Source organism: Phytophthora cinnamomi (assembly GCF_018691715.1).
Source record: "Phytophthora cinnamomi strain GKB4 chromosome Unknown Contig14, whole genome shotgun sequence".
In the NCBI taxonomy this organism is placed as follows: domain Eukaryota; phylum Oomycota; class Peronosporomycetes; order Peronosporales; family Peronosporaceae; genus Phytophthora; species Phytophthora cinnamomi.
Window position 1 is genome coordinate 2,846,010 of NW_027150947.1, and position 22,100 is coordinate 2,868,109.

General features: G+C 58.3%; 9 protein-coding genes across 9 annotated transcripts; 4 read left to right on the forward strand and 5 right to left on the reverse strand.

Moving 5' to 3' along the window:
• Positions 1-402: 402 nt before the first annotated feature.
• On the reverse strand, positions 403-2,388 carry IUM83_01584 (HECT E3 ubiquitin ligase; the record flags this gene model as incomplete). The annotated part of the gene is made up of 2 exons (XM_067925450.1): positions 403-517; positions 593-2,388. 2 exons carry the CDS (start codon positions 2,386-2,388, stop codon positions 403-405), a joined length of 1,911 nt encoding a protein of 636 aa, XP_067797112.1.
• A 386-nt stretch (positions 2,389-2,774) lies between these two features.
• IUM83_01585 (mosc domain protein) lies at positions 2,775-4,140 on the forward strand (the record flags this gene model as incomplete). The annotated part of the gene is made up of 2 exons (XM_067925451.1): positions 2,775-3,727; positions 3,804-4,140. The coding sequence occupies 2 exons, from the start codon at positions 2,775-2,777 to the stop codon at positions 4,138-4,140; spliced, it is 1,290 nt and encodes a 429-aa protein (XP_067797372.1).
• A 602-nt stretch (positions 4,141-4,742) lies between these two features.
• Positions 4,743-7,202, reverse strand: IUM83_01586 (NUCLEIC ACID BINDING PROTEIN; the record flags this gene model as incomplete). The annotated part of the gene is made up of 1 exon (XM_067925452.1): positions 4,743-7,202. One exon carries the CDS (start codon positions 7,200-7,202, stop codon positions 4,743-4,745), a length of 2,460 nt encoding a protein of 819 aa, XP_067797113.1.
• Positions 7,203-7,401: 199 nt separating this feature from the next.
• IUM83_01587 (E3 ubiquitin-protein ligase) lies at positions 7,402-8,167 on the reverse strand (the record flags this gene model as incomplete). Its single annotated transcript, XM_067925453.1, has 3 exons — positions 7,402-7,579; positions 7,699-7,999; positions 8,065-8,167. 3 exons carry the CDS (start codon positions 8,165-8,167, stop codon positions 7,402-7,404), a joined length of 582 nt encoding a protein of 193 aa, XP_067797114.1.
• Positions 8,168-8,482: 315 nt separating this feature from the next.
• Positions 8,483-9,513, forward strand: IUM83_01588 (ras protein let-60; the record flags this gene model as incomplete). Its single annotated transcript, XM_067925454.1, has 5 exons — positions 8,483-8,509; positions 8,691-8,781; positions 8,870-8,970; positions 9,048-9,287; positions 9,382-9,513. 5 exons carry the CDS (start codon positions 8,483-8,485, stop codon positions 9,511-9,513), a joined length of 591 nt encoding a protein of 196 aa, XP_067797115.1.
• A 783-nt stretch (positions 9,514-10,296) lies between these two features.
• IUM83_01589 (NEK protein kinase) lies at positions 10,297-12,996 on the reverse strand (the record flags this gene model as incomplete). Its single annotated transcript, XM_067925455.1, has 1 exon — positions 10,297-12,996. The coding sequence occupies one exon, from the start codon at positions 12,994-12,996 to the stop codon at positions 10,297-10,299; it is 2,700 nt and encodes an 899-aa protein (XP_067797116.1).
• A 5,447-nt stretch (positions 12,997-18,443) lies between these two features.
• IUM83_01590 (putative CTD small phosphatase-like protein) lies at positions 18,444-19,157 on the forward strand (the record flags this gene model as incomplete). The annotated part of the gene is made up of 1 exon (XM_067925456.1): positions 18,444-19,157. One exon carries the CDS (start codon positions 18,444-18,446, stop codon positions 19,155-19,157), a length of 714 nt encoding a protein of 237 aa, XP_067797447.1.
• A 746-nt stretch (positions 19,158-19,903) lies between these two features.
• IUM83_01591 (putative CTD small phosphatase-like protein) lies at positions 19,904-21,322 on the forward strand (the record flags this gene model as incomplete). The annotated part of the gene is made up of 6 exons (XM_067925457.1): positions 19,904-19,962; positions 20,042-20,187; positions 20,263-20,270; positions 20,352-20,397; positions 20,494-20,594; positions 20,681-21,322. The coding sequence occupies 6 exons, from the start codon at positions 19,904-19,906 to the stop codon at positions 21,320-21,322; spliced, it is 1,002 nt and encodes a 333-aa protein (XP_067797446.1).
• Positions 21,323-21,474: 152 nt separating this feature from the next.
• On the reverse strand, positions 21,475-21,941 carry IUM83_01592 (uncharacterized protein; the record flags this gene model as incomplete). The annotated part of the gene is made up of 3 exons (XM_067925458.1): positions 21,475-21,528; positions 21,601-21,737; positions 21,809-21,941. The coding sequence occupies 3 exons, from the start codon at positions 21,939-21,941 to the stop codon at positions 21,475-21,477; spliced, it is 324 nt and encodes a 107-aa protein (XP_067797445.1).
• Between the last annotated feature and the right edge of the window lie 159 nt (positions 21,942-22,100).

A 22,100-nucleotide genomic window follows, 5' to 3' on the forward strand; every position in this document is an offset into this window, starting at 1 on the left:
CCAACCACTTTCAATAGACGCGAAGAAGACGGCAAAAAGGAAGATAAGTCCCCATCCCTGGCACTACCCTCCTCGTCCTCTTCGTCCCCCAAGAAAGTTGATCTCAGCCCACTACCTCCACAGCCTATTCCAGACAAGGAGTCCGAGCTGAGTGATGACTTCGCTCTAACTCTGGCAGCAGAGCTCACAACTAGCAGCCTTCATAATAATCCACCGGCGCTACCAAGTGTGCGCGATGGAGGGCGCTACAGTAGACGAACAGGCAACACAATCAAATAACGCTCTTCATATCAGTAAGATATAGCAGAAACAAAGACACAAACCCTCGCGTGTTATCGCCGTGTAGGCTTTATGAATGTCCTCTCCGAGTCTCTTATCTCCACCAGTGAGTCTGACATCGCTTTACCGGCGCGATGGTGGCGGATTCTTTTTCTTCGCCTTGATTTTGGCATCGATGTCCTCCCACTTCTTTCCTCGAACGCTAAACAGACGAGCTGCACGTTCCGCCAAGTTTCCACTATAGAGCAACACATAATTACGTTAGTCTGTGAACAAATCATGATCCCTGTCACCACCACCTGCAACAACGTACCCGCATTTCAAGTCGCGACGACTCAATTCCATCTTCAGTCGCTCTAATCCCAGAGACTCCAGCGACTCGACTGTCTCAAACTTCATCAAGTCAATGGGAGGGTGGCTCGGAGCCGCAGGGTTCTCTTCAGCTTGAGGCGTCTCTGTTTGCGGGTTCGCTAAAGGAGCCACTTCGCACTTTTTCTTGATATCACTTGAGGCTGCTGGAGTTTTATCATCGCTGCTGCTAATGGGAACATCGACTTCAGGAGTAGTCTTGCTCGAGCTTGGGACAAGTGCGGTTGAATCTCCCGAAGTTTCGAGAGCACTGATGATGGGCTCGAACCCAGGAGCCTCGTACAGGAATGGCTGTGAGCCGATGTTCACCAGCAGGATCTCTGTCTGCTCGACGCTGATGGCCGGGAAGAAGCCCTGATCGCTCGACGTGTGCTTGACGTTGCGGAACGCCACCCCAAGATCAACACCATTCCTGGTAAAGGCAACCGTGCCTCCGTCGAGATCCAGCATGCAGCCGATGACGTCGTTCTTGCTCCATGGATCCCCTGCAGCGTATTCCTCGTCCTTCCCGCCGTTCCACTTCACTTGCCGGGCGCCATCGTAGGCCCAAGACCGCTCGTGGTCGCCTACGCCGTCTCCAGTCTCTGAGTTGGCCTCGAACGTCGAGTCCGCCCAGCCGATCTGCACCACGCCAGCCGTGACAAGTCGAACTTCATAGTACCATTTGCCCCTCGTGACCGCGCAGCAGTGCCGCGCCGCTGCAGTGCCGAAGTTGCCTCGGCCACGCAGCTCGCACAGTCCGTGCTTGAAAGCTGTCCCCACACTAGCCGCGCCCTCATCCTCATCCTCGTCGCCGATAACCTTCAGCCACTTGTCCACCACGGGCGGCGCGTGCTGCGCCGAGCGTACACTGATGTACTTGGTCGCGTCGGGCGGCAGCGCCCGCGCGCCCTGCTCCTGCATCTGCATCTGCATCTCCAGCTTGTCCTTCTTCTTGCTCCTGCGACCGCGCAGGCCGCTCTTGATGGCGTCCAGCACGTCGGCCGGCATGTCCTGCTCGAAGTCCACGTAGCTCTGCAGCTGCAGCTGCTGGGCGCGCTGCGCCTCGTCCTTCTTGGCGCGCTTGAGCTGCGTCAGCGCCTGTCCGCGCAGCTCCTCCTCTCCGTGGGCGAAGTCGCAGTCGCGCCCGCGCGGACAGCCCCACCAGCGCGGCGCGCCTGGCGGCGGCGCGCGCGCGCCCTCGCGGGCCTTGAGCCAGCTGCGGCACAGCGCCGTGTTGCGCCGCCGCTTCATGTACGACTTCTTGACGCCCTCGGCCCACGCGGGCGTGGCCAGGTACCAGCCGGGGATGCCGCTGGGCGTGTCCTCGTCCAGCACCTCTCTGTCCTCCGCGCCGTCCTGCGCGCGGCGCGCGCGCGCGTCCGCGTCCTGGCGCCACTTGTGCATGGCCAGCTCCTGGTTCACGTGGCGCAGGCGCCGGCCGTGCAGGTCGCGGCACGCGCCGAAGTCCGTGGTGGCCTTGGCGCCCGACGCCTTGCCCATGCTGCGCAGCATGGCGCCGAAGCCGCCCTTGCCGCCGCGCAGGCCGCCGCGCAGCCGCGCGCGTACGATGGCCGGGAAGCTGGGCACGGCGCTGGAGGACGACAGTTTGCGGCCGTCCACGTACAGGTCTAATAGCGCCGCTGGCACGCCCTCGCGCGCCTCCACGAGGCGCGCTAGGCGCGCTACGCTGGCCGCCCCCGCGGCCAGCGACACGCACAGCGTGCGGTTGAAGTGCACCAGGAACTGCAGCTCCTCCATGGTCGTCCGAGTGCCTTGTAGTGGCGGAATGGTCACTGGGTTTCGTGGGTTTTAAGGGAGGAGATAGGTCGGGTTTTAATGGTTTTTTGTTTGGAGTTTTGACGGGGTTGACAGAATACCGGTAATCTTAGTTATGAGGAGTTTTTTTTTGGTTAAAACCTGCACTCGATCTGGCCAATCCGAATGCTTGAAGGAAATGCGTTTTATAACCACATGGCAAATAACTTGACTTTAGTAAAATGTGTACGACATAACTAAGAATATACGGTAACACTTCATTTCAGAGGACCTCATCTAATCATTCGCCATGTTTTAACGAGCGCAATCAGTTTTTCTGCTTCGTGAGCCAAGCGATCAGTCAGATTCGAAGTCGCTGGCGGGCCAAGATGTCGTCCTTGACGCTGGTGGTGTCCTCCCTGCTGCTCCAGGCAGTGAATGCTGCGCCTGCACTGTCGCCTCTTTCTCTCTCCTACACTGTGCTGCTTGCCACGTCCGTCGCGCTTGTCGTCGTGGCGCTCGTGGCCAAGAAGAAGCTCGCTGCGCCACAGGAGGCGACTCCGCCGTCCCGCGCCTGCGTCCTGCAGCGTGACGAGGTGCAGGAGCGTCTGGCGGAGGCTTCTAGCCAGCAGCTGCCTCTGAACGCTGCCGTGACCCTGAAGCAGCCCAAAAGTGGGCAAAGCTCCGGCTCCGTGCGCAGCTACGACGGCGATTCCGACAGCTACGAGGTGGAGCTGTCCCCAAGTGAGACCGTGGCCCTCGAAGCCTCCGAGCTGCAGTTCCCCAAAGTCTCGGGGCTCTTCGTGTACCCCATCAAGTCCTGCGCCGGGATCCAGCAGGACGAGGCCCAACTGACGCCCAAAGGCCTGCTCCACGACCGAGAGTGGGTCATCATCGACGGCGCGAGGGACAAGTTCGTGACCCAGAGGAGATACCCGAAGCTGGCCCTGCTGCACCCGAAGCTGCTCCCCAGTACGGACGCACCGGAGGTTACGAGTCTGGTGCTGACAGCCAAGGGGATGCCGGACCTGGAGGTGCCGGTGGTGCACACTGGAGAGGGACAGCTGAGAGTTGTGAGCGTGTGGAAGGACAAGGTGGAGGCGGTGGACCAGGGAGACGCAGCAGCGGAGTGGCTGGACACTTTCCTGGGAGAAGAGAAGCGCGGGTTCCGACTGGTGCGCACCAGGGACGGATTCACGCGTCACACCAAGCCCAAGTACGCACCGGGACACTCGACAAACTTCGCGGATGCCTTTCCTTTCCTCCTCGCTTTGGAGGAATCGCTGGAGCAGTTCAACACGACCCTGAAAACGCCAGTGCCGATGAACCGCTTCCGACCCAAGTACGTTCGGGTTCTCAAGCGTTGTTTGTAGCAGCCAAAACTAATTTGCCGTATCTTGCTTGGTTATTTTTCACAGCATTGTTCTGCGCGGTAGCCCGGCGTTTGCAGATGAACACTGGAACTGCATCACGATCGACGGCTCACAATTCCGCAATGTGCGTCCTTGTGCGCGTTGCGGTATGCCAAGCGTGGACCAGGCAACCGGTGAAGTCCACCCGGAGCGTGAACCGTCTCGTGCAATCGTGCGAGAACGCAATGGTGCTCTTCTGGGTTTTACCGATGGCAAGAGTTTCGAGGGGTATTTTGGCTCCAACATGGTGTTAGAGATGCAAGGTGGGGATTTTACCCCTCCACGATTGTCCGTTGGCGCGAACGTGAAGGTGCTTACGCTAAAAACTGAGGTTGTGGCTTGAACAACTCTGCAAGCAGCACCTATACAGCTTTGTACCTTCCGAAGGTATGATTGCCAATAACAACACGTTCTATCTACCTCAAAGTTGTTTTTCACAAGACTGGAATTGTTCTCGTATCGTGCACAATGATCGGAAGAGGACTATCGAGGTATGACTTGGTATTCCGACGGTTGTCTGGCGAGTGGGATGATGAAGGAGCACGGGAAATACTCAAGCAGGGGCAGAATTCATTGAATTCTGAATTCAATTCAAGGTGGTGAGAGGAGCAGGGTCTCCATCCGTGGAGAATTGACGAACCAAGGTAAGCTTGTAGGGACCTTCCACCATTTTTCAATAAGTTGATCTTCTCCTTTTCCTCATCATTGCTTTGCGAGTTGACAGTTTGTCTGGAGCAGAGATAAGTGGTGCTCATTTACGGCTTGAACAGGTTGCGGAGACTCAATTTGCACATTAGTACTGTTCTTCATTGTGGCATTTTTGCGCCAGGAAATTACGAAACATGCAATATGCAATATGCAACATGCAGCTATGCAAATATGCAGATTGAGCTACTACTGTACGGAGTTGAAGCTTGTAGATGTGAAGGAAAGATGCACCAAAAATTACTTCTTCTGGCGTGTCGTAGTGACCGAGGTGTACGACATGCTGGGTTTGAAGGTGGATTGCGGAGGCGGAGGGGGCATGCCGAACGGCGGGGGAGGCATCCCTGGGAAGAGTTGTTGGCCGTTCGGCGGATAGCCCATGGGTGGGCGAGGGGCACCAAAGGCACCAAAACCAGAGGAGCCGTTGCTAGCTCCCGAATTGTGGAACTGCATTGCGAGTGAGGCAACATCGAACGCACCACCACCGTTGTTCGAAGGAGGGGGAGGAGGAGGTGGCTGCGGATAACCGCGAGGCTGCATTGGTCCAGGTGGCATGTTTCCTTGAGCGAAGTACATGGGGTTCTGCTGAGGCATCATTGGTGGCATGGGGTACCTCGGCGGACCATTCGCGAACTGACCATTCGGCATGGGGGGCATTGGGCGCCCAAACACGCCTTGTCCCTGCTGTTGCTGGTTCAAAAACTGTTGCTGTTGCTGCGGTTGAGGTGGCTGCAGTGGCTGGGGTGGTTGCTGAGGAGGCTGCGACATCGGAGCCGACACAGGAGGTGCTGGTCCGCTGATCTGGATGGACTTGGCGAAATCGTCGAAGTTGAAGCTGCCAGTGCCCTGCACACTGTCTGGAGACTCACCTTCCGAGGCGTTAAAGAGGCCCGGAGGTGGAGCCGATCTACCAGGCGGCACTGACTTGCTGCGAGGTTTGCTATCGGTATCAACGGTGGGCGTTTGTTCTGCAGGAACAGGGACAGGAGCAGGGGCACTAGGAAGCGGCGGGGCTGGGGCCCGTGCAAAGCCAAAGCGTGACTGAGCTTCGGCCTCAGCAGGCGCGTCGGTCTTCTGGTGCTGTTCCTCGACACGTGAACTAACTTCTGAAGAGGGTGTCTGGCCTTCTTTCTCCGTCGTCTGGTCCCCACTTTCATCTTGCTTGAGCTGCTGTGTCTTCTTCTTGCGCGGGAAAATCTCCTGTTCTTCCGACAGAACAATCTCAACTTCTACTGGCTCAAGCTCAACCATCTCATCCTCTGCCTGCCCTCCCAACAAACCGTGCAGACTCTGCTGGATCGCCGGGTCCTGGAACTGCGCAAGCCGCAACTGCGCATACTGCCGGAACTCCAGCAGTTGAGTCTGCTGTGCCTTCTCAATCGCCACGAGTTCGTCCGCAAACCGTTCACGAAGGCGCAGCTTCTTGATGTATGTCGTTGCCACGTGGTACTGCCCGCACTCCACGGCTTTGCGGATCAGCGTCTCCACGTTGTACTGCTCCAGGTACTGGGTGTCGTCCTCTACCTTCGAGGGAGGCACCTCTTCACCGTTCGCAGCGGCGAGAGCAGCCTCCGCCGCCGCAATGGCATCGTCGAGCGGGTTCTTGGCGAGGTTGAACTTGATAGCGTACTTGATGGCCTTGTAGAACTCGCCATGCGCAAGCATGGCATCGACCAGGTACCGCAGCAAGCTCACGGTGGCGTCTCCATTGCCCTGGTCCAGCTTGAACTCGCGCAGATAGCGCAGCGACGTGACAAAGTCCCCGACGTGCGCGGTCTCGCGCACCAGCGCCTCGTAGAACTTGGCGCGCGTGTCGTCCTTGTCCGAGAGCTTGTTCATGCACTTGACGGCCTGCGCCCACTGGCGCTGCTTCATCATCTCCACGGCGAGCGCCTCGAGCGGGAACTCGTTGAAGAGCTGGAACTCCATGACGCTCGAGACCGCGTCCTCCCAGCTCCTGGTCTCCAGCATGCCGGCCACGAGCTGCGGGGCCGGGAACGTGTCCAGCAGCCCGAACTGCTTGGCGTGCTTGAGCGCCGCGCGGAACTTGCCCACGCGGATCATGGCCTGCACCAGCGCGGGCGGCGTCCAGCTGGGCCGCTCCGCCGAGGCAGCAGAGGCCGCCAACTGCTCGAAGCCCGGCACCATCTCCTGCGCCAGCCGCACGGCCGCGCCGAACTGCATCGCCCGCACCGTCTCGTTGATGAGCAGCGTGACGAGCGCGTCGTTCTGCGAGAGCTGCAGGTCGCGCACCAGCTGCGCCGCCTGCTCCAGCGAGCGCGGGCTGCGTGCGCGCTCCAGCATGAGGCGCACCACGTCCGCCGTCTGGAAGCGAGCGCTGAGCTGCGCGCTGGCGGCGATGAGGAAGGCGGCGTCGGCGAACTGGGCGCCCAGCAGCAGCTGCTGCAGCCGCGCCTCGAGCTGCTCGGGCGACGCGCCGTCCGCGAACGCGCGCGCCTGCTTCACGCCCAGCTCGAAGGCGGAGGGCTTGGGCTTGGCGTCGTTGCGCTGCTTGGGCTGCGACTTGGAGCGCGCCGCCGACGAGGAGGGACGAGCCTTGCCCGCGGAGGCCGCACGGCTGGCTTGGGAGACGCCCCGCCAGTTGGCGGGCGCTGGCTGCGTCATGGAGGGCGGCGAGGAGCTACGCGGGACTTGCTGCAGGCGGAATGGAGCTTTGGCTTGGGCGGGGGACCGGATCATTGTATGGGCGTTTGTATGGGATAGTTTCTGCCAATGGTGGAGAGGAAGGGAGACTGGTATCGACCAATGAAACGCCGAATAAGAAAAGACAGGTGGACTACACAGACTCGAGGGTACATTGGAGGGGTACGGTACATGTTGAAGCTCGTCACGGGGGTGCAACTTGGGATACATATGCACAGGGGTGTCTGCTGCGGGCTCAGGCGATGGCGGGGAACTTGCAAATTGGACACAATGCCTTCTCCTGCAGCCACGGGTCGATGCACTCCGGGTGGAACCGGTGGAAGCACGGCATCATGCGTGCGCGGCCGTCCAGCTCGAAGGCGCCCAGACATATTGCGCAGCTGGCGTTCTCGGAGGCTTGCAACATGCTCTCGCTAGCAGTAGCAAGAAGCAGTACACATCAACGTTAGTTGGTTGTGTTTAGCAGCAGCGGCCACTATGGCCGGCCAGTCAACGCTAGAGAGAGAGAAAGAAAGAGAGCGATGCTACGTACGTCACCGCGACGATGGGCAGCTGCTGAATCTGCTGCGGCGTGGCGCCCTGGTGTCTGCGCTCGTTGAGCGCCTCGAGACGCATGAGACGCTCGTAGTCGTTGCTGTCAAAGTCGCGGTTGCTCAGCAGCAGCTGCAGCATCTCGCCGTCCAGCTGCTCGTACAGCGCGCGGCTCATCTGCATGACGCCGCGCGGCGCCTGCCGCCGGCGCTGCTGGTGGTTCTGCGTCTGGTCGCGCTTGGTGCCGAGGATGATCAGCTCCACCAGCGAGATGATGGCGTACATGACGACCGGCAGGCCGACTGCGACAGAGAGGGAGCGGATTAGACCCGGTACTGTACAGGCAGCTACTGTTGCCGCCACGTACAGGCCACCGCGAGCGGGAAGAGCGCTTGAGGCAGGTACATGGCGAGGAGGCCGAGGACGGCTCCGAGGCCGCCGGCTGCCGCGAGGAGCACGAGCGCCGCCATGTTCTGGTCGGGCAAGCCGAAGCAAGACTGCGGAGACTCTGCTGCTCTGCCTTCCTATTGCGAGTTACTGTGTACTGTACCCCCGCGGGGGTACACACGAACGAAAAGCACCGTCGCCCGTTCGTACCCCTGTCTGCGATTGGTGGAAATTCCGCCTTTTCTGCCAATCGCCGGGTCGCATGCAGGGATGCGCACCCGCCGCCCGCGCTATGCGCGCAGACTTTCAGTCCAGGCGGGAGAACGAGCGCCCAGACTCAAACACAGAGTCGCCGAGGGAGGGAAGAAGCCGCCGCGGTCTCCCCACGCACGACGCCAATGAGCGACAACAAGGAGTACAAGCTGGTGCGTAGGCGGAGGGGGAGGCAACAGCGTACAGCAGAGAAGAGACGAGTAGAACGGCGCAGAGAGGAGTGGAGCGGCGCCGGAGGGAGAGACTCCCGTTCCCTCTCGCAATCGTTCCCTCCCCTCCTCTCCTCCCCCCTCGAAATATGCAGCGCTGACGGTGTGTTGTGCGGTGTTGCAGGTGGTGCTGGGCAGCGGTGGCGTGGGTAAATCCGCGCTGACCATCCGCCTCGTGACCGACAACTTCCTGGAGGACTATGACCCCACCATCGGTGCGTCGCTGGGAGAAATCGACTGTCCGTGGTGTGAGCTACGTGCTGACGGAATGTGTGGGGGTATCGCCCCGTTATCGCTGCGCAGAGGACAGCTACCGGAAGCAGACGACCATCGACAACAGCCCCGCGTTGCTGGACATTCTGGATACCGCCGGCCAGGAGGAGTACACGTCCATGCAGGACCAGGTACGCTGGCTGCAGACGCCACGGAGCTGTGGAGTATTGTGGGCTTCGTGCTGATGGGTTATTTGTTATTGTTGCAGTGGATGCGCGAGGGCAAAGGATTTCTGCTGGTGTACAGCGTGACCAGTCGCAGCTCGTTCGACGACATCGCCGCCTTCAAGGACAAGATCCTGCGCGCCAAGGACGTGGACAACGTGCCCATTGTGCTGGTGGGCAATAAGTGCGACCTCGAGGCCCAACGACAGGTGGCCGCCAACGAAGGCAAGGAGCTCGCGCGCCAGTGGGGCTGCTCGTTCATGGAGACGAGTGCCAAGGAGAGAGTACGTCGACCCGATTCCTTTTTCTTCCTGGCCGGGAAGGGATTTTCCCTCAGGACGTGGAGCTGAACGCTGACTTCGTGCTGATGCTGCGCAGATATTGAATGAGGAGTGCTTCTACCAGGTGGTGCGCGAGATCAGGAAAGCCGAGCGCCCCGTGCGCGTGGAGCGACCGCAACCCACGCAGAAGCCGCAGAAGAAGTCGGGGTTCAAGTGCACCATCCTATAGAAGCGCACAGAGCTCTCGAGCTCTTGTCACGTTGCGTCGCGTCGCGCGGAGCCGTTTGGCACCTCTCTCCTCGTCGCAACGTTATGCTGCTTACATACAACAGTCAGTTTAGCCCACTTCCGCATTCATCTAGCCACTCGCCACCCCGCTACCCCACTACTCACTCACTTTGCCTTGTGTGTCAGCCGGCCGCTGCCTCACGAACGCTATCGAGCCACCTACCTACGCTTGCACCAACGCTGTCATCCTCGCCGTCCGTCCGTCCGTTTGCTGCCTCTGTCAGCGTGGAGTATGGTGTCCGTCCAGGCGAGGGTGGGAGGCTCAGTTGGTACATGTATCAACGTTTTTCACGATAACAACAAAAATGAAAAGAGACAAGAAACAACACCAACATCGTTCATGTCTTGCCATCTTCGGTAGAGCTATGAAGATCACGGGACTTGAAGAACAAAATGGCGCCAAATTTTATAAAGCAATATATGCACGCTTGCTACTCCCGCTCAGCTGGTTGCTTTAATCCACCTTGGCAAAGAGCGCTTTCGTAGGAAAGACGTCATAACTGAGACGGCCTGCTAAGGTGTTATCTGTAGACCTTGCCAAACCATCCAACCACAACAAACGTTACTCCAACGCAAGTGAGAGCCTGTACAGCAGAAGATAATCGCCATCACTTCTCACTCCCACGTGCGTAAACAGAAGTGGGCAGTTAACCAGGAGCCCACCCACCCCAAGACGGTCAGAGTAGCTCTCGTTCCAACGAGAGCGCTCAGGATATCGCTCCATTCACGATGAAATGCCCGTCTGATATCTCACGCGATAGTTGACAATGTTGGCTGGCGCGTTATCCATGTACTGCACCAACCACGACACCATTTCAGCCTCCGAAGACCCAAAATCATCGCGGAAAATACGGAGTACACGCGGCAGCACAATTTCACCGGCGCGCTCATCCACCTCTACCAGTCGCTCACAGAACTTCTCGGCCTGCTCCTCCAAATCCGTATCCGTTCGACCAGGCTTCAGAATAGGAACATCTTCAGCGGTCGGGAGGGGCTCTGCGCAGTCGATCAGCACTAGCAGCGAGCGCGGGTCACGGATGTGCAGTCGGAACTGCAGCTTCGGGTCTTGCGCCTGAAGCTGGCGTTCCCAGTAATTTGACGGCGGCTTACGGTTGCAGCGCAAGATGCCGTGCTTGACGTCACCCAAGGTGAAGTCCAGCCCCCCAATCGTGTAGGCCACATCTCGCTCAAAAGCCTTGTACTGCCCGATGTTCTGCGGCACACCGAACTCGACAAGACCGTGAAGCACCATGGCGTTGTAAATATTGATAAAGAAGGGCTGACGCTCGTGCTTGGGCAGACTGCCGACATCAACCTTCTGCAACTTCGACGTCAGCTTCAGGAAACGTCGATACTTCTGACACAACGGCGCATCAAAATACTCCATAGCGCTACTGCCAGTTACTGACACGTGATTAGGAAGGCTGAAGCCAGTGCCAATACCCCGTGGGAAAGATTTAAGAGCATGAAGCTCAGCAATCGCCTCGCGGGCGCGCAGACAGACCTCCATCGGTCCTTGTTGGACCTCGTCGACACAAACGTACTTCATGTTCAACGGAACGAACAGCTCGTCCACTTGGAAGCGCAGGTACGTGCTGTTCGCAGTCAAGTCCGGGAGCGTGGTGTCCTCTGCGAAAACGACATTGAGGACGCGTGTCTTCAGAAAATCAGCCAGGATTTTGGCCGCCTGCTCATCGGACTTGTTAAACTTGGACTTCAGCACACGGACAAGTTCATCGGCTGCAATGCACGCCGTGTACGTGGTGAAAAGACCAACACGAACGTCACCAATCGTCACCTGCGCGCGCAGCTTGTCAGCAAAATTATCTTCGACATAACCAGGAGAATCCACCGAAATCTTGGATAGGTCCGCGTTTTGTTGTGGGCGCGCGATCGAACCAGGGATCGAGTCAGGGCCAAGACCGATGGCAACAGCAGCAATCGCTGAGCTGCGCAAATCGCCGTTGTTGACTCCAGCGTTGCTAGAGGCATCGCTACGACTGGAAACAGGCGAGCCCGAATCAGGAGCCAAATCACCGAAGCCGCTAGTCGGAGTTTCGCTGCTGCTATTATGGTTGCGTCGACGCTGCGTCGGCGAGGCTGAGGGAGCTGGTGGGTTACCGGCACCGGCACTGTATAGCGACGGCTGATGCAGCTTGGCTTCAAGTTCCAGCGCTTCCTGAAATTCCGATACGTGCTCCGACAGGAAAGCCTGGATGGGGTTCTGCACGAAGGGGAACCGACAAATATCTTCAATCGACGGGCGCTTCGATGCATCCTGCTGCAGCATGAGCTGCACAAGAAGACGCAGGTCGCGCGAGAACGAAGGCAGGATCGGTGGGAACTCGCCCTTACAAATCTTGGTGAAGATCTCCGGCAGCGTCGAAGCTTCGAACGGGCGGCGCAGCATAATCATTTCGTACAAAATGCATCCGAGCGACCAAATGTCCGACTTCTTGCCGTACGGCTCTCCGCGGCAAATTTCAGGTGACATGCTTTCGGGCGTACCACACGCCGTGTTAGCCGTCGCATCCCCCGCCAGAGCCTTGGAAATACCGAAGTCGCCCAGCTTGACCACATTCTTGTGCGTGAGGAAGACGTTCTGCGCCTTCAGGTCGCGGTGCAGCACGTTCTTGCCGTGGATATACGCCACGGCCAGCACGAGTTGCGCGAACCAGCTCATGATGACCGGCTCCGGGAACGGCCCCATCTTCTCCCTCGCGCGCAGCTTGACCAGCTGGCGCAGGTTGCCGCCGTCCGAATACTCCATGACGATGTTGAGCTCGTCGTCCGCCAGGAAGTGGTCGTAGAAGCGCACGATATTGACGTGGTACAGCGACTTGAGCAGGATGACCTCGTTGTCGGCCTGCTTGCGGCCGTTCTCCGAGATCTGCGAGATGCGCACGCGCTTGACGGCCACGACGGCGCCGTCCAGCTTGCGGCGCGCGAGCACGACGGTGCCGTGCGTGCCCTTGCCAATGGTGCGGATGACCTCGATGTCCTGCCACATGCTCTTGTTGGACGTGCGCTCGAGGCGGCGGCTGAGCCACACGTGGCGCACGAGCGTCTTGGCCGTGTTGACCTGGATGGGCTTGATGAGGTAGTCCTTGGCGCCCTTGCTGAGGCACGAGGTCACGACGTCCATCTCCTCGTTGCTGGAGGTCATGACGATGGGGATGTGGCCCAGCGTGGCGCTGTGCTTCTGGATCTCGTCCAGCAACTCGATGCCCGTCATCACGGGCAGCATCACGTCGCACAGCACGAGGTCGAACTTGGCGTGGTTGGTCACCAGCACGTCCAGCGCCTGCTGCCCGTTCTCCACCGCGAAGACCGTGTAGCGGCAGGACTTGAGGATGTCGATGGTGGCCATGCGCGTGAACTCGTCGTCCTCCACGACCAGCACCGTCACCTCGGACGGGTCCATGGCTGCCGCTGTGTGTGTGTGTGTGTGTTACTCACTTAGGTCGCTGCTGGTAGAATGGACTACCTACTGCGCTCTAAGGGGGCACAGGAGAAGCTTTGGGCAGAGACGAGCGACGCTTCGGGGCGGAGAACACGGCGCTGCGTCTGGCTGACTGGCCTTGGGCGTGCTCCTGCTTCGCTGCGCTGCGCTTTGGCTTGTGTTTCTTAGTTCGGAGCGCCGGGTCCCGCCGCGCGCTGCGATTGGCGCAAAATGAGTTGAGGCTAGGGGGAGCGTGAAAACCCTGTCTATCGCGATCGTGAGTCACGGCGTCTGCGTATCCGGAAGGAGACTTGGGCCAAGGTTGAGTTTGGTTGAGTGATGGCCGAGGTGCTGCATTTGAGGTGCTGCGTTGCATTTTGGCGAGAGGTAGGGAAAAGTTTAACCGCGGAAAGGGGATGCGGACGTGGACGAGCTCGCGGTGGCCTCTACACCCCATCTCGGCTGCCGATCCCGACTATTTTTTGGTCGGGGAACGGCCATGCTCACTACGGTGGCCCTGAGCATGACAATGTGGTGCCTGCTGGCTTGGTGTATGCATTTGATTGTTAAATAAGCTGCGATGATTCTTCCATGCCCGTCTCCAACGCTGCGGCGCCGATCAGCGCTGTATTATGAAGATGGCTACGGCACAAGCACCATGGCCACCGCTGCTAGCTGCAAGCGGCGCCCTCGCCGTTGGCACAACAGACACGCGAGCAGCACACCGGCGCCGCAATGATGAGTGCAACTCGCGCCTCCAACCTGCTCCACCGCGGCGCCACCAAGCACTACCAGCACAAAGTGCACGGCAGGAGTGCACACCGACACAACGCACTCGCGGCTGCCAACCCAAGACAGCTTTATAGAGCCCGACGCCGGTTCACGTCAATGACTGAACCTACGAGTTCAACAATACGTACAAGTTTTCTGCTTGGTTGTTATTCCCCGCGTTTCGATGCTCGTTTCAAAGACCTGCAGCTTCAACGTCATCTGCCGATCCTGGCGCCGTGACAGCGCTCTGTCAGGCAGCCGCGTCTCTGCTGCTGCAACAAGTTGACAAGGCCGCAAGACACCGGCCTCGACGAACAACCTGGCAAAGCTGTTCGCGGGGGTCCCGGTACATGTGATGTCGACTGTAGCTCCATCATCTTCGTTTAAGATCGGGTTCAGGCTAATTTCGCGTTAATCAGAAGCCCCGGACGTTTAGGCAACAACGGTAGACAAGCAAAAGGTGGAGCTGTTCATCGCTGCAATACTGCCCGTTCCGCCATAGAACTGCCACCAAAATATATCCGTCAATTGATGAGCCGGTTTCATCACAGCTCTTCTCGCCTGCAGCTTTCCTACGTTTGCTTTACAGTATTTTCTGTGGGTGTAGCAGCACTCTTGATTTTGCTCGCCTCAGAGACACGATTTGAAAGCCATGGCATTCCTTGTAGAGCTATGTCGTTCTGACACCACCTTGATTCCATCTTTTACGTACTTCAGTAGTTTTTGTGATCAATTTTATTCCTGAAATTTCGGACGTACCGAGTTTTAATTGTACTTCGAACTAGTGTGTTTACTGGTATAAAATGAAAATGTTTTATGTCCCGATTCAAACACCTTTTCCTCGGGGGGGGGGGGGTACTTGTTTTCTAATGCGAGCCACCAACATTCGGTGTAAAACAACTAATGTTGATATCCCCATCCATAGCTCGCAAATGACGATTTTTGGGTAACCTGCTCCGCCTAATCGCATCTCTTGGCTCACCTCGGGCACCCGAACTCACCCGGCCCATGATATACTACAGAGCCATTCTAACAAAGGTTGCGATATATTGAGAGTTCATTTATAATTGGCCTCCTCTCAGTCGATGAGATCGCTGTTAGATCTCACTACGAGAATATCATCTAACATCGATGGGTTGAGGGAACTCCACGATTTACACATTACGGTTCCCGCAGTGGAGAAATTGCCTTCCAATACCGCGCTTGACGCCAGAATGCACAGCGGGCTATACAGTATTTATAACAAAAGCAGGCAAGCATACTGTATAACATTATAGATAGGTAAACTCGGGTATAACTGCACCCACCAGAGGACGGTTTCGGGTACCCACAACCTACCCGAAGTTCGGGTAAGCATTGCACCCGGGTTTGGGTACCCGATTGTGAGCTCTGTATCCATCCCAACGTTTATATTATTTTTCGTAATGCTAGAGCTGTTTTTCACTTTTTTTTTTACAAATTAGCGTCACATTCAATCCGCAGCGTTTTTAGCATGTTCTCATAATTCGCTTACAAATTTGTAGAATTGTTTGTGTTTTTTTAAGGGCGGTATATTAATTTAGATATTCAAAAACAAGCTGGCTTGTTTCAATTCGAGGCTTCCGAAACGCTGAATATTGGTGGCTCGTATTAGAAAACAAGTACCCCCCCCCGAGAAAAAGGTGTTTAAATCGGGACATAAAACATTTTCATTTTATACCAGTAAACACACACACACACACACACACACACGGTAGTTCGATGTACAATTAAAACTCGGTACGTCCGAAATTACAGGAATAAAATTGATCACAAAAACTACTGAAGTACGTAAAAGATGGAAATCAAGGTGGTGTCAGAACGACATAGCTCTACAAGGAATGCCATGGCTTTCAAATCGTGTCTCTGAGGCGAGCAAAATCAAGAGTGCTGCTACACCCACAGAAAATACTGTAAAGCAAACATAGGAAAGCTGCAGGCGAGAAGAGCTGTGATGAAACCGGCTCATCAATTGAAGGATATATTTTGGCTGCAGTTGTATGGCGGAACGGGCAGTATTTGCAGCGATGCACAGCTCCACCTTTTGCTTGTCTACCGTTGTTGCCTAAACGTCCGGGGCTTCTGATTAACGCGAAATTAGCCTGAACCCGATCTTAAACGAAGATGATGGAGCTACAGCTTCGCGCAGTCGACATCACATGTACCGGGACCCCCGCGAACAGCTTTGCCAGGTTGTTCGTCGAGGCCGGTGTCTTGCGACCTCGTCAACTTGTTGCAGCAGCAGAGACGCGGCTGCCTGACAGAGCGCTGTCACGGCGCCAGGATCGGCAGATGACGTTGAAGCTGCAGGTCTTTGAAACGAGCATCGAAACGCGGGGAATAACAACCAAGCAGAAAACTAGTACGTATTGTTGAACTCGTAGGTTCAGCCATTGACGTGAACCGGCGTCGGGCTCTATAAAGCTGTCTCGGGTTGGCAGCCGGGAGTGCGTTGTGTCGGTGTGCACTCCTGCCGTGCACTTTGTGCTACTAGTGCTTGGTGGCGCCGCGGTGGAGCAGGTTGGAGGCGCGAGTTGCACTCATCATTGCGGCGCCGGTGTGCTGCTCACGTGTCTGTTGTGCCAATGGTGAGGGCGCCGCTTGCGGCGGCTGGCTGTAGCCGTTTCTAGAATATACCGCAAGGTTTGCACCTTTCATGCCAATAGGTACGCAAGATACAGCATTTGCTCGGCATGGCTTGCTTTGACAGCACCAAAATACCAACGTGAGGGTGTGACTTAACCATATGAACGTGCCCAAGTCCCCGCGAGGTGATGACACACGATCCCGCGGCGCGCCTGCAAACAGGGAAAGCAAGCGGTCGACGACGGCTGGGACATCGCCCTGCAGCTGCAAATCCAGGCAATCGCCAGCGATCAGCCCCAGCTCTCGATCACCTTGACGTGGCAGGCATGTGTACGTCGGCCGGTGCGCCGCCTGGCAAAACACGCGGAGGCTGGCCCGAGCCCGAACACGGGGGCGTCGGTACCCTCGCGTGTGCAACCCGGCTGGCTTTCCGCGTGCATTCATTCACCAGCCGCGCGTGTCTCGGCGATGGTGCGCGCCGCTCTCTAGGCTCCCGGCGGGGATCTGATTATTTGGGCGGGGAGACCTTGAAGCTGGCTGTGCAGCAGAGCTGCCTGTGCCTGGGCGTGCTCCGTTTGTGCGGGGCCAGCACCGGCCTCGATGGTCGGCAGCATCTGGCAGTGCAGGCCATGCATTGCAAAGGATAATGGCGAAGATGCCCAGGAGGAGGGGAAAGCCCCAAAGTATCCGCAGCCTGATAAAGGCGACGACGAAGTATTGTTCGAAAAAGCGTTAGCCAATGTTAAACCCCGCAGCGTCCGTCAGCGGCGATGAACGGGAGCGAACGCGAGCCGATTGGCGCTCCCTCGGCGGCGTGTCGAGGCCGTGGCGGCCGGAGCGCCGCTGTACGTTCAGCGCCGCCGTGTTACTAGCAGGCCGAGCAGGCCGGCGCCATGCTGGCCAGCGGTCTCCGCCCACCGCAGCATCGCCGGCGGAGACCGAGAGGACAGGCGAGCGAGATCCTGAAGCGGCGCCCGCCGGCACTTCAACGTGGGGAGCACCCACTGTGGGCTGCCGTTCAGCGCATTTTATCGGCGGCGCGCGCTGATTGGCCGATTTCGGTGCAGCCAGAGCTCGCGGTGGCGTCACCTCGGGTTCATCTAACTGCAACAGTTACGCGGCGGGCCAATCAGCGCGCGCCAACTTAAAACGCGCGTGTTTCTCTCTCTTGGTTCTACTATGGCGTGTGCCGAAGGCGAACGGCCGTTACGGACTTTCTCCCCTAGTCGCGTGCGTCAGAGCAATAAAAAACAGGTAGTTTACCGGGGCTGCTTCGAAAATGCCCTTTCGGCCGGTTTATCTTGCAGTACCCATACGATTTCAGCCGAGTGTCGACGCGAGTTCAAGGCCGGCCCGCGCGTGGCTCTGCGGGCCGCGCGTGAGCTTTATGCCCGTAGGTGCCGACCGAGCGTTTTGGCGGGCCGAGCGTGGATTTAGCGGCGCCCGTCGCGCTTTTAGGCCGGGTAAAAGCGGCCGGAGGTGATGTATCGCGCAGATGGGACTGGCGCGGCGTTGCTTGCAGTTCAGCGGCGCATCCCTGCTTTTAGCGGCCGATTTAGAGCAGCATACAGGACCCAAGACGTTCGCGAACCTCAACCGCCGACTGTTTGACAACCCAGCCGAGTTACCCTACTTTTTGTGGAGCGCGCCGACGAATTAGCGCCCCGCCTTCTTATCGCCTTCGACGCTTTTGCGTTCCATCCTTTCACCCCTGCTGGGGGTTGTTGGGCCTTTTCAGCGGCCCCCCAGCGGCCGGATAGTCCCGCCTTCATTGTTGAATTCACCGCCTCGAGCTGAGCCCGAGCCCCCAACGCCCAACGGTAAATTACCGCCGCCCAGTCCGTTTCGCCGCCTGTTTCTGTCTGAGCGGCGCCTTCCAGCTGTGACGAGAAGAAATTACGAGAGCCAAGCCGAGCTCCGTTGACGCTGCGTCGGAGCACTCCACTTCCACTTTCTCCGTGTGCCGGCCACCCTTCAACCAGCACGCGGCAATCCACCCCTGCGACTCGCTCTCCTAAGCGGACCCTAGCTCCAACGCCACCAGCAACACCATCATGAGCGCCACCGTCGTGCAGTACCCCGTGACCCCTCGCGCGCCGCGCTCTCGGCTCGCAGACGAGGTCTCGGCCGCCAAGAAGCGCGGCGCCGCTCACGTGCGTGCGCCGACAGAGCGCATCGCGCTGGTGCTCGACATGGACGAGTGCCTCGTGCACAGCAAGTTCCAGAACGAGGTCGAGTACCGGCAGAGCGAGTACCGCCCCGAGCAGCTAGAGGAGTACGGCGACTCGTTCGAGATCGTCATGGACGACGGCGAGCGCGCGGTGGTCAACAAGCGGCCAGGGCTCGACCGCTTCCTAGAGGAGGCCGCCAAGCACTACGACGTGTTCGTGTTCACGGCGGGCCTCGAGGCCTACGGCAAGCCTATCCTGGACGCCCTCGACCCCAAGGGCAACCTCTTCGCCGGCCGCTTCTTCCGTGAGTCGTGCCAGCAGCGCAAGGGCATGTTCCTCAAGGACCTGAGCGTGGTGCGCGGCGGCGACCTGTCGCGCGTCATCCTCGTAGACAACAACCCCGTGTCGTTCCTCATGCAGCCCAGCAACGGCATCCCCGTGCCGAGCTTCTACGACGACGCCAGCGACCGCACGCTCGAGTCGCTGAGCAAGGTGCTGGCCAGTCTGCAGGACGTGGAAGACGTGCGTCCGCGGCTGCACCAGCTCTTCCGCCTCGCGGACCTGCTGGCGGAGCACCAGCGCGTGATCCTCGGCTGAGCCGAGCGTGCGCACATGAACGTGTCGTGTCGTGCCGTTCTCTCCATGGGTGGATATGAGTGGGAATGGATGGACCAAGGTGGGGCTCGGGCCCCCGAGTATCACTAGCAAGTATATAAGCCAAGGTGTCGTGCAGTAGTATCGTGAAAGAGTACGAGGTGAAAATTAGATAGCCGCTATATTTAAAGAGCCAGCAAGACCAAGCGGGGCGGCGACAGCAGCACAGGAAGCGGCCGCCCCCATACAAAGAGAGAACACAAAAATGCAATGTATCTTACGTCTCCTCCATCTTGCTGGCTCATCGGGTTCGCCATTTACCCTTGATGCTTGATGCCGAAGCTCAGCACTTACTTCCCCTGGACCAGGGGCCCTTCCTGGTCCACAGCGCCGACGGAGGTGTCGTCACTTTTGCCTCGTTTTTTCTATGCTTTTGTCATCGACAAGCTGCGACGGCGGATATCCCACCTGGAATCTGCGACTCGCAGACTGCGAGCCGAGCGTATCCGCCGCCGGCTCAGGGAAGCGGCTCCGGCTTCCTCGCAGCCAGGCCTGCGTCGATTGTCTGTCTGTCTGTCTGTCTGGCAGACAGTATCCACACTGCAGACGGACACTCGGTGGCTCCCGCTTCCCCCCTCAATCTCTCCGGCTTCGCCACGCAATGGCCACCGGAGTCCCGGCCATTCGAGCTCGCCCCCACTGGTTCATCTGCACTGGGGCCCCCTGAGGCTGAGGGGGCCCCAGTGCAGATGAACCGTTGCGGGCAACCCTGCTCGTTGAAGCTGGGAAAGGGCGCAGCGGCGCGCGTGTCAGTCGCCGATCCCGCTAAAGTGCGATTTACCATTCAACATCTCATTCGTACTTAGCCAGGTTCCCTCGCGGCTTAGACAACAACGTCCAAATGTCGGCCCGCGCGTCTCGGCGGGGCCATGCGGCGGCCTACGGCGCGCTGCCGAGCGTGCCTATCTCCGAGGCAAGTGGAGCAAGCAGCTCAAGACGGTGGGCCACCTGACCATCCCCAAGTGGATCCCCGGTACGCCTCCTGTCCTTCCACCAACGCGTCGGCATTGAGGTCCATTGTACTAACTCTGCTGCTGTTATGGTGCAGACCAGGAGGTGCGTCGCCAACGTTCCGCCAGCCTATATAGAATCTTCTAGCGCTGACTACAGGCGTGGGGTGGTTGTGTATGCGAGTAGAACCCGACGGAGGCGCTGCAGAAGGGGGCGTTCAAGAAGTCCAAGGGTGCGCACTGCACTGCAGCGCTGCTGCTACTGCTATTGCTACTGCAAGCGCTAGGGAGAAGCTGACTGTGTTATGTTTTGTGGCTGCGATTGCTAGGACGCAAGCGCGGCGCGGGCGAGGTGGGGCGCATGACGCGCAGTGTGCGCCAGCACCTGGACGCGCCGCTGGAGCTGCTCTCCGAGTATCCTGTGCGCGTGGTGAGGCTTCCACGCGACTGTTTTTTCAGTTTATTTTGCTTCCTGGTCACGGATCTGATAATGTTTGATGTGCTGGTGTTATGCAGCACGCGTCGCGACAATCCTCTCCTGCGCGGGCTACAACGGTGTCGTCTGCTCCAGCGCGCACGCCTGTGCCGATGCCGTCTCCTGATGGCATGTCCGCGGACGCTGGTGCTGCTGTGGCTGCCCCGGTTGGTGGGGCAGTACCAACTAACCCCGCTGAGTCGGTCAAGATGGAGTCGGCAGCTCCTGCTGCACCGCTGGTAGCACCACCAGTGCACCCGGCAGTACCCACGACTGCGCCGAAGGCTGAGGTGGTGCCAGCTGCACCTGCAGCGAACGTTTCAACTGCTCCAGCGATGCCCATGATGCCATTGATGCCCCCTGTGGCGAACCAGATGATGGCGGAAGTGCCATCGGACGAGCAGCTGGAGATGGCGCTGGACGATCTCCCCATGCTCGACGCTGACGACAGCTTCAATCTCGACGCTCTGGACCCAGCATTCTTGCCGACCCCGGCTCCTTCTGGTGTCCCACTGATGGATAACGCCCACCATCCCAGCGGGGCCAGCTCGAAGCAGCAGTCAGCTGAGAATTCGTCGGCCTCCGTCAGCGAAGATGACGGATCCGCCAATTCGGGCTCGTCGATACCATCGGCGTCACCGCAGTCGTCACCGGGAATGATGTCGCGCTCACCGTCACCTTAAGACGAAACGACAAGGGTGAGGACGTTTCTGATTGCATCTGCAGGCGTGTAATGCAAGGTGATTGAAGACGTTTCATACACTTGTTACTGGTTTTTTCTTCGGTCGCTAGGGCTATTCTATCAGGAGCGAAGTTGCTTAAGGATGCATTAATTCTACTTGCGCAGGAGTCTTCGGCCTAGCGCTTGCAGCTCGATCATCTCCGTGGTCTGACCAAACAGTTATGCGCACGTCAGGGCCCTTGCAATCTCACCAACGCAAGCAAGGCTTCTTCAGCGTACCGGTTCGTTATGCCGTGGGTTTCGGCGAAGCATGAATCGAGCGAGGTGATCCAGCGGTCGGATTGGGACACCTCCGTCTTCGCCGTCCTCATCCTGCTCTTCGCTCGCTTCCACGGCCTTCAGTAAGTGCACGATCGCTATACATCACGCACAATTAGGTATTAGCAGTAGCGAGCAACGGTGGGGTGGAACAGGCGACACCGCTTACCTGGCACAAGAACAGGTAATATCTGGTCCACGACGATCTCCAGCTCCTTGGGTGTGGACGCTCGAGCCTCCAAATTCTTCAGCAGTGCCACGACAAAGGCATGCGAAGCAGTCTGCTCTTCTTGGAGACCCATCGAACTCAAGCAACGATGATGGTAAATGGCCTCGGACTCACGCCAAAACAAAAGTAGAAAGCGTAGCCATCTCACTAAGCGAAAATAGAATTTGTAGCCATATCCTGCTAAGTTCGAGTCGTTCACATAAGTACGAGCGGCCTCGCCACTCAAAGCACA